We start from the raw sequence: 10,969 nt of genomic DNA, 5'->3' as shown, positions 1-10,969 counted from the left end.
AGTGGGAAACGTTGTGGATGCTGTGAAAGATGCCCTTTCGAAAGGCCAGAGGGATGAATGGTCGGGCTTTTCCAGTCGATGTTTCGCACACAAGGGGAGTGTTCGAATCTGGAAGAGTGATGCTCTGGGAATTCAGCGTTCCTGGAGTACTTGAAATTTGGGCGAGTACTTGGTCATCTTTTTGAGCTTCAGAAATGACGTTGTAGTCGGTGCGAGCCGGTGGCGCTGAGTTTATGGCGTGTATCCGAGAAAGACAGTCGGCGACGTCGTTGTTCTTGCCTTTCACGAACTGGATGTCGGAGGTGAATTCAAGTATGAACGACATCTGCCAGAGTTCTCTAGATGTGTGGGATGCGGACTGGGCCTTCACCGATCTCAGAACAAATGTCAGTGGTTTATGATCAGTGAAGACGGTGAATTCGCGTCTTTCGAGGAAGTGATTGAAATGACGAATTGAAGAGTATACTGCAAGGAGTTCTCGTCCGAATGTACTGTAGTTGCGTTCCGTCGGACTCAGCTTGCGAGAAAAGGAGGAGGTGGGCTGCCACTCGTCGTTGATGCGTTGTTGGAGGACGGCGGTGTCTGACGCATCCGTCATGACTCATGAGAGATGATGGCGCGTCCGGCTTTGGATAGGCTAGCAGAGTTGCGTTGGCGAGATGGCGTTTGATATCCTCAAAGGCAGCGTTCTCTCGATCGCCCCACTCCAACGGTCCAATTTTGTCGTTTTTATGCTTTTTGCTGAGAAGCTTGTGGAGAGGCTCGATTGTTTCGGCGCAGTTAGGAACGAATCGGCGATAGTAATTGATAAGTCCCAGGAACTCCTCAGGCGACGTTTGGTCGTTGGAGCTGGGAAGTCAGTGATTGCTTGAACTTTCGTTGGTAGTGGTCGAATTCCGTTGCTGTCGATTTTGTGTCCGAGAAAGTCTAGAGATGACACACCGAATTCGCACTTCGCCGTGTTGACGACTATGCCGTATTGCTCCAATTTTGCGAACAAAGCATTTACGTGCTGCTCATGCTCTTCAGGTGACGCACTCGCAACAAGAATGTCGTCAATGTACGCGTGACAGTAGTCCATACCACGGACGACATGATCGATGAAGCGCTGAAACGTATGAGCGGCGTTTCACAATCCGAAGGGCATGCGAACGAATTCGAACAGTCCGAATGGTGTGGTGACTGCCGTCTGCGGTATGTCATCGGGGTGGACGGGTATCTGATGGCACGCCCGCTTCAGATCTATCCGTGAAAAGTTGATTGCTCCACGGAGTGATGCGGAGTGATCTCGGCGCGGAGGTGATCAATGACGTGGCTGTCACGTGCTGCATAGCTCCATGATGGCCTTGCGGAGCTCCACGATGGCTGGGGGTTCGTATTGGGATCCGACGGCAGCGATGACTGGGGAGCCAACGTCCATGATGTTGTCGGCCATGTTGGCGATGTCAGACAATGTTGTACTCTTCGCTGAAGCCAGTATCATACGAACATTGGCCGGGAGGTGTTGAAGGAAAACCTTTCGCAACAGAGACTCATCGATGGTGCTTGCTTTTTCTCCGAGCAGTTTTTGTGGTCGACGGAGAAGTTGAGTCGGCCTCCTGTCGCCTAGCTCCTCCGATGTGAGCAACTGTTGTATACGTCGTTGTTCTGACGCTGATGTCCGGCTAATCAGTTGTTCTTTCAGCGTGTCATATGGTTTTTCAGCTGGTGGCGAAAGAAGCACATCACGGACCTCTGTGGCGACGGATGGGGTTAAGGCGGCAACAACGTAGTTGAAGCAAGTCGACTGTGATGATATGTTCCGTATTGCAAACTGTGCCTCCACTTGGGTGAACCAGACTTGAGGGTCGTTGGCCCAGAATTCCGGGAGTTTGATCTGGATTGCAGAGATGTCAGCTGGTGCTTATTGAGTGGCCATTGATGTGGTGTTGACATAAACAGAAGGCAAGTCCAAAAACCGGGTCACCAATATGTCGGGTCGTCACAAGTAAAGGCACGGAGAACACGGAAGCAGTTGAGTGTGTTTAAAAGCAATCTATTTACTTCAAAGGTTACAGGCCTACTGGCCTGTATTTACAGCTTTTCAGCCTCAGACCGCGGCAAGGGAAAAAGGGAAGCGAGAGGAAGGAAAGAGAGAACGGGAGCGCAGTGTTTACTGAGAAGGAGAAGGAAGAAAGTAAAGATAAAGAAAAAAAAACGTTGTACATCTGGCACTGCGACCGCACTTGGCGAATCGCTACAAGGCAATGTTGGTGTACGATTCTTTCGCTTCTCACATGGAGAGCACCACCAAAAGAAGTACGGTAAGCGGAGGTGGTACGAGCGTCACCATGATAGTTGGCATAAAAACATGGCGTGTTATGAATATACCTTAACCTTTCGAGTGGCTTTTTGGGGTGTATCACGTATTGTGTGCTTCCACAGGAGCATGCTATACCATTCTAAAGAAATGTTATCCTGCTATATCTTCAAAAAGTGCCAGCTGCGCCCACGTGGTGCTAATTTGTCATCATTGCTTCGTCGTCTTCTCATCATGTCGTCTCTTGCCGCCAGGAGCGACGCGTACATAGAAATGTTCCATTAACCGTTCAGCTCTGTTTGTTTCCATATACTACACGCATGTTGCAGGACGTTTCTTAGAGTGAGTCTTTCGCCCGCAATGTATAAGGCGATGATGATGATGATGATGATGATGATGGTTTCAATGGCGCACGGACGACTAAAGTCAGTAGCGCGCCAACACAGTGATGAAATTGCTACTGATGATTATGATGATTAGGATTTTTATGGCGCATCGACAACTATGGCCATAATGCGCCAAGTGATGAAATTGCGACTAGTTAAAAGCAACAAAGAGTGAGTGGAGTTGACAGATATTGCTGAACGTGAGTTTCATCGCCTGAAGAGCTATGTTTAGCCTTCTATAATTTAGAGGCAGAAACACATGTCATTACAGATGCCAGCCCTGTTGGCATAGGAGGCATCGTGTTACAACGCAAAAAAAAAAGAAAAAGAAAAAAAAAACATGGTACACTGGGACCAGTAGCCTATGCAAGCGGGTCGCTTTCTGACACAGAAACAAAATATTCACAGATTGAGACGGAATCACTTGGATGTGTGTGGCCTGTAGAACATTTTCATGTGCACCCATGGGGACGTTATTTTACTCTCCACGGACCACAAACCAGTGCTTTATATTGTCAGGTCTGCAAAGGATTCGTAGATTGAGCTTGCGGCTCTTACTCTACGCATACAAGATTCATTTCGTTAAGGGGAGAGAGGGGGAGAGGCAATAATTAACCCATAGTTCAAGGCCATAACTCAGCGAGAACTAGAGACAGCTTCCTCGTAAGATACAAGACGTTCAACAAGCAACAGGCTGGTGCAACGTGGCCGCCTTTTTGTGAAGCAGATGCATCACATTTCAAGAGGTTCGCAGAAGAAACTATCGGTATTTAACAGTTTATTGTTACGCAGAGAGTTGTAGTACTGAGTGATTCAGGCTGCCCACTGTAGTGTCCTAGCACGCCAGCCACCGTCCCATTCTCGTGTCTCGTTATTAATCGTCTTCAGCGGGAACGGCATACGACGCTTTCTCGACGCAGATACGCCGGACTTTGAGGTCGTGACGTCACTCCCGGCGGAGAAACGTCCAACCCACCCGCAAACGTCGTTTTCTCGGCGCAGCCTAGGAGCTGGCGCGAAGTTTGCACTCACGGCCCCTGGCGGCATATCTGGTCATGAGTGCGGGCTGGCATAACATACGGGACAGATATCACTTGAAGAACACGCAGTATAACTTTGTATAACTACAATATCTGGTAGCCACTGGTAGCCAAAGGCAACAAACACGGTGCGCTGACTATCAAAGTGAAAACCTCTTGCTTGTACTTCCGCTTCCTGCCGCTGTTCTCCCGCTATGGACGAAAGGCGAAAGTTGCTGCTGCTAAAAAAAAGCTAATTCTTCTCAAAAAGCGACAGCTGTCGCAGGAAAAGGATTGGTGGGTGCGTCCTGTGTGGGCAGACAGGAAAGCAGAAAGTGAATTCTACACAGCGGTGAGTGTCATTCTTACAATGTTTGTTCTAAGAGCATGTTCGCATCGCACATCGCACTCGACAGGTACAGAGCCGTTTATGTTCGATATCGTTTTTCTTTTCTTCATCTGCCACGTTCAAAGCACAGACGCTGAGCTTTTTGTACATGCATAAAAGAGAACCCGTTTGATATCGACCTCAGAACAAAAATCGCTTAACTTTTGCAGATGCGGAAGCTGAGAGACAGTGGGGACCGTACCTACTTCGTGAAATATTTCCGAATGGGTCCCGAACAGTTCGATATTTTGCACAGACTGGTGGAAAAGGACCTAACAAAGGCTCACTTGTGCAGAGAGCCAATATCTTCAGCAAAGAGGTTGGCATTTACACTGAGGTAAGAGTAAACACTGAGCTGACAGTGTCCTTAAAACTGATGTGTAATGGATATGCAAAATGTATACAGTGCATCTCAGGTTACCTAACACATCATACCTACTTAGCTAACAAGAAATGACACTTTAATCTCACCACAGGTATCTCTCGTCTGGAATAGACTTCAAAGATGTTGCAATGGCCTATAGGGTTGGTATAGAAACAGCTCGAGAGGCGATTCATTTAACCTGCGGTGTCCTGTGGGAGAAACTTAAGGACTTGTACATGAAGGTGGGTGCCAGCCATGTTGCTGAATCACACTGAATACACACATAGACCTAGCACCCACTTCCTTTTCTGCACAACAGCCACCAAGTCCGACAGAATGGGCAGAGATCTCAAGGTTTTGCAAAGCGATGGCAGTTCCCCAACTGCATTGGGGCTGTCAATGGAAAGCATGTCAGGATTGTAGCACCCAAGCGCACTGGCTCCCTGTACTACAACTATAAGGTAACTGATCAGCTTTGTGTGTGGGGACTGAAACTGAAACAAATGTCGGTTTGGTTATGGTTCGTGTCGGAACTCTGAAAGCAGTTTCGGTTATGGGATTCGCCTTTTTAAGATATGGGGTTACTGGTAACGAAACAGATGAACCTGTATTTTTTTCAGCTATCTCTAGGATGTATCTGCAAAATGCGTGGATGTCCCAAAATGAGCTACAACGTGCAAATGGGTAAAATGAATATATTTATATGTTGCACTCCGAAAGGGTAGTGAAGTGAAGGGCCCACTTTTGCCGTTTTCCCTGACGTTCCCCGTAAAGCCATTTGTTGCAATCACTATATTATCTCATGCACGTTCCTTTCACTTGTGCTCTAACAAGTTACGAGGCCAGAACAACTGCGTGCATTCAGTGGTTCAGCAAACAGGTATGAAAAAAAAAGTCAGTGTACTATACTAAATTAAACGTATATTAAACTATCACAATAATACAGGTCATAACTCGGAAGGGACATATGCAATACATACATGTCATACTATGCATATGTCATCCAAGCACATAAGATGGTAAGTTGCCTACACAATTTCTGAATGAAAAACACATGGCAAAGTAATCAAAGTCACATTTTGCAGTTCATGTTACGGTTTACGTTCTGGTTCTTGAAAAAAATTGGGTTCCAAATGGTTTTTGGTTCCGTTCGGTTTCAGTCCCTGTTTGTGTGTGTGTCCTTCTCCAAGGTGTTCTCATTGTGGTGTTTCCTTTTACAGGGCACGTTTTCTGTAGTGTTGATGGCTGTCGTGGACAGCCGTTACAGATTCGTGCTCATGGGCGTTGGAGCAGAAGGCCGTCAGAGTGATTCCGGCGTCTTCAAAGCATCGCCAATTGGACACCATCTTGAGAGTGGAACTTTGGGCATTCCAGGGATTAAAAAGTTGCCCAACAGTGACCTCCTGGTGCCTCATGTGTTCATCGGTGATGAGGCGTTTCAGCTTCGACGTGACTTCTTGAGGCCTTATTCAGGTCTTAATCAGCCAACAGAAAGGAGGGTGTTCAACCTTCGGCTGAGCCGTGCAAGGTGATTTATCATTACTTCTACATGAGGGAACTGGCTTAAGGCATGTTCACTGGGGTGTCCCCCTCCGTGGCACCTATATAGTCGTGTTCAATTTATTAGGAAAAGAAATCTAGTCCGTAAACTACATAGGCTGTTTGAGATAAAGAGACACAATAGCACGCCAGGAGAAATACTGTTGCACCACCCTGCATGTAGCGTCGTGTGGACAGTTTTGACAGCCAATACAGAAATGGAGTGAGTGCAATGGTTTACTCTGTCAGAGGTGCAAGAGTGACATCCTATCTGCAACGCAGTAACATTTCAGAGCTGACGGACTTGATTTCTTTCCCATCTGAGGTTGAACACCACCACAGCATGGGATTTGACATAGACACTAATACTTGGCGTCTATACTGTACATAGGAACTGCGTTGAAAACGCATTCGGGATACTTTGTTCGCGTTGAAGGATTCTCCTGAAGGCGATCAACTTGACACCAACAAATGTTGATAACGTCATCAAGGTTGCCTGTGCACTCCACAACTTCCTGGCAGCCCATGGTGATCACAACAAGGGTTATGGAGACAGCCAAGATGGTTTAAGCAACATTGTAGAAGGGAGGTGGCACAGAGATTTAGAAGGCTGTGAAGTGCTCCCTGCTCTCCAGTGCACCCATGCCAGAAACTTCAGCAGGGATGCAGCAGAGAGCAGAGAGGTGGTCACCAAATATTTCTGCAGCCCCGCTGGACAGTTGGAGTGGCAGTGGGCAAGGGTCCAGCCACAATAAACATTTTTTCTTGTTCCTTTTTTTAGAAATGTAAAGTTCCGTTGAAAATTATTATCTGTATTTTGTGTTGTATATAATGTACATTTGTCTGGCTTACTAGAAAAACTAATCCTCCTCTGTTGTTGTCATTCAAAATGTAATATGCTAACTAACCTCTGTATAACATATCAAGCTATTATATCCTGTATTATGTATGTGTATATATTATTGTGAGAAATTCTGTACAGAGTGTATTGTGTTGTGTTGATATATATCATATTAACCATATCATTTGCCTTTTTACTTATAGACATGTTAAGACACAAGTTAAGAAAACGATACTTTACTGCCAGCTCATTGCCTCATATTTGTGTAGGATATCCAATAACTCAACCCTCAAACCGTACAAGTGCTCTCGTCCACAACGACGCATGCCATCAGCCATTACTTTTCCAAAACTGTCATGCTCATCAGGCTTCTCCTGAAGTTGCTGGTCTATTTTTCGCAGCTCAGTCTCCAGCCTTTCACGGTCTTGTGTCTTGCTGTTTCGTTTCCGTTTTGACTGTGTTGATGAAAGTTGGGATTCTTGTGAGGACGGCCGGGTAAACTGGGTTTGACTGAGTGGTGTACGGTCACCATGGCACGGTAGGAATGAAGATGGAGTGGGTGGATCAGCTGGGGGAGATAGTGCACAAGGGAACGGAGTGATGGTAGTGGCCCGAGACGGTGGAGACACGCCAGGTGGACTGTCGTATGTGTCATGATCGTCTGGGAAAAGAGGACCTGTTTGGGATCCTGTTATCATGGTCTCTACAATAGACTCCACTGTCTCTGTGCTGTTTACTGTGGGCAGGGGGCCCACCTGAAGATTTCCAGATGTCCTGAACAGAAAGCAAGACAATTGTAATGAGTAAGCAAGAACTTCACACCACAGTACCCAATTATCACAAAGCCGTTCAGAACAGAGTACCCTCACAAAAAAAAGGACAAGTAGGAGTGTATGAAAATACACAGTGATAACCAAAATTATTGGTCGTTAGCTACGTTGTAATATCAATAACGTAATAACGCAAATTATTAGAAATGTTGTAATAAACCACAAAGCTGCACATAGCAAAGAGAGCAGCATGATAAAAAGCAGGAGCTAGAAGAAGTTGTCAAAACAGTGACATAGCAGTCACACTAAAGGAAAAAAGGGTGGACAGCACGACAAACAGGATTGTACAGTAAAGAAAAAAAACGTGTTCGTTAAAAGTAAACATAATGAACAAGAAACAACACTGTACGTAACGCTTGTACAATGTGTGTTCTGTCCGAATGTTTCTTTGAGTTCGTTCAGTATACTGCGCAGCAGAACACTTGCTTACCTTCTTGTGTTGTAGACATCTTTCGGAAAAAACAGCACCTTAAAATGTGTCCAATCATCACTGTGTGCATCCACTTCCTCTGTGCCGGATTCGGCGCCCGCGCCGCTCCTTTTCTTTTGCATAATCGTTTTTATACGTCTTGCAAATCCGTCGCGCAGAGATTTCCATTTGTTTTGTACTTCAGTGACTGTATGACGCAAAGAAAAGCAACATTGTTAATTGAACGTCATTGATTAGCTGCTCTCCACGCCTCACTATAGGCACACTAACAGAGTTTAGAAGTGAATTACCGTTCCCGTTGAGCGCTTCTGCCACTTGTATCCACAGGAGGTGTTTCATTTTCGCGTCTTTGTAGTGAGGGCACCGCATGTCCCATAAAGGCCTCCGCTTGTGCACCTCAGAAATCACTTTTTCAGCTAAAAGCGCTCTGGACATTGCTGGTGCTGACATATCAGTTCCTCGAGAACGAATGGACGAACGGACGACGTAGCCACAAAGCTAAGTAGCATAACCAGACGAAGAATGCAAGACCGTCTAGAACACTGTACCCGGGGCAGCGATTTCTAGGTCACAGGGAAACGACAACAGAACAACGGCGAGCGAGTGGGATGGTATGCGTGTTGTCGCTCCCGTGTCCCCAATTATTTTCATTTGCAGCCCATTCTGTCTGGTCCACTTCATTCTGTCTTCCACTTGCGCGTACTTCGCGATCGCACCGTCCATGCTCAGCGGCTGTGCAGACGGTCGTTTCCGGTCAGGCACGTGATTGGTTACGGCGGACGTGTCGCTTCCTGCGCTTGCCGCTTCAATCTGTTCACCTCAGATGTCGGCGTCCCCGCTCGACGGCTATTGTTCGTGGAGCTGAACGTAAAAATGCCGAGCGCTCGGCGTTCTTGCGTCGAGAAAACGTCGTATGCGGGTCGCCCTTTCTTCTACACATCACACTTAAGCGATACCACACATCCTCCCTTCGAAAGAAAAAATCATTTTTTTAAAGAAATTCTTTCTTACAGAGGGATACGTTACGTTACGTTCAAAACAGAGTAGAAATACACAAAACGTATCGAAGAGTTCCAGGAAAGATTAAAGCGGGACCCGCATAGGACGTTTTTCTCGACGGAAAAGCGCCTGGCTCCGCAGTCATGACGTCAGCTCGACGGACAACCGCTGAGTCCACCCGTATAATGCGATTTCTCGACATTTCCTTGGGCGGCGGCGGCGATGATCGGTGGGTTCGCCTTCGTAACCCCTTGCTTCGTTTTTAGTCACGAATGTTAACTAGAACAGTGTTTCCCAAACTTTTGGCAGTGATGGACCCCCGGAAGCGATGAGAACCAATTCACGGAGCGAATTCAAAGCGATCAGTTCAACTTCTAGATATTTGAGCATAAGGTAGAGGCTCCGTGCGTTGCCGTGTGCTCAGACGAAGTGGAGGCCTAGACTGTTGATTAGGCGCAGGAAGTAATGTTTCTCGGGCCTGACAAAATGGTCGTGAAGGTCGTGGTCGCAAAACACCTGGAACTTAGTAACCCTCAAGAGTTGTCCTTCATCGCAATCTTTTACTTGGCTTCCTCTTTAGCAACAACAACAAAAATTGTGCGTTAGAGGCGGGCATGAAGTACCAAACGCTGCTACTCCTCGTCTTTTTCCATTGTCCTCTAAAGAGGGGTGCCGGAGTGTGATATCAAGCAAGAATTAATAAGCGAATCGCTAAATATTCACCATAAACACCAAGATTCACTCATTTAGGTGACTAGCATAATACCTTTGCAATGCTACCAATAACCATATGTCGACAGCGAAATACCGTCAATCGAAAGCGTTCTTGTTTTTAAGGTATGTCGCGGAGCCTTCCACATGCGAAGGCGGTAGCTCCCACATGGGACATCGCTAGCGCACGCAATTCAGTAGACGCCGTAGCAACGAATGAACGCGGGCTCGGGACCCCGGAAAGAAACGCGTTGACGGTTAGTGCACTACTCAGCTATTAAAATATATCCCCTGTAAAGGAGATGAAAAACCGTCATCGCTGCTGAGGTCATTATTTGGTTATCGGTTACAGCTCGTCTGAAACAAATATATTGCGATTTCTTAAGAACAAGTTGTGTTGTGATCGTTCAGGCGTTGAAAGAAAGCTTCACGATCACCACAAAATCAAGATAACCTCACTTGTGCCTCTGTTTATACAACAGTATACTATTTTGTTCTGTAAGGCCAGGAAGACGTATAAAATTGTGAAGCAGCCGCTCTCACGCGCGAGAGTACCACCGTTATACCAGGGGTGTTCAAGTCAAACCGGGGCTTTTCATTTTTCGCAAAAGTAAAATGAACTTACAGGCGAGAAACTAGTTCTACTTTTCAACGTAATCTCCAGCTGCACTAATGCACTTTTCCCAGCGTTTCACGAGGGCTTGGATGCCAGCAGCGTAGAAATCCTTAGCGGCGCGTAGCAGCCATGATCGGACCGCATTCTTGACCTCGTCTTCGCAGCTGAGGTAGCGGCCCCCAAGGAACGCCTTCAGGGTCCCGAAGAGATGGAAATCGCTGGGGGAGAGGTCTGGACTGTAAGGGGGATGTGGCAGCAGCTCCCAGCCAGGTTCCTGTAAGGTGCGTGTCGCGAGATGCGCGGTATGCGGGCGTGCATTGTCCTGTAGGAGGAGGACCGCTTTGGTGATGAGGCCCGGCCGCTTTTGCTTCGGCGCCTTACGCACATCCCTGAGAACCTGGCAGTAATATGCACTATTGATGGAGGTACCACTGGGCAGAAAATCAACATGAAAAACGCCAGCCTTGTCCCAGAAAACTGTGGCCATGACCTTACCTGCGGACGGGGTGCTTCGGAATTTCTTGGGAGCTGGCGAGCCCGGATGCTC

General features: G+C 47.0%; 1 protein-coding gene across 1 annotated transcript; it reads right to left on the bottom strand.

Annotated features, from left to right (window-relative positions):
- Positions 1-1,318: 1,318 nt before the first annotated feature.
- LOC135373499 (uncharacterized) lies at positions 1,319-3,732 on the bottom strand. Its single transcript, XM_064606676.1, has 2 exons — positions 3,718-3,732; positions 1,319-1,876 (listed from the first exon to the last, which is right to left on the bottom strand). The coding sequence occupies exons 1-2, from the start codon at positions 3,730-3,732 to the stop codon at positions 1,319-1,321; spliced, it is 573 nt and encodes a 190-aa protein (XP_064462746.1).
- Positions 3,733-10,969: the final 7,237 nt, after the last annotated feature.

Source organism: Ornithodoros turicata, chromosome 1 (genome assembly GCF_037126465.1).
Source record: "Ornithodoros turicata isolate Travis chromosome 1, ASM3712646v1, whole genome shotgun sequence".
NCBI lineage: Eukaryota > Metazoa > Arthropoda > Arachnida > Ixodida > Argasidae > Ornithodoros > Ornithodoros turicata.
This window is presented reverse-complemented; position numbering and strand designations above follow the sequence as displayed.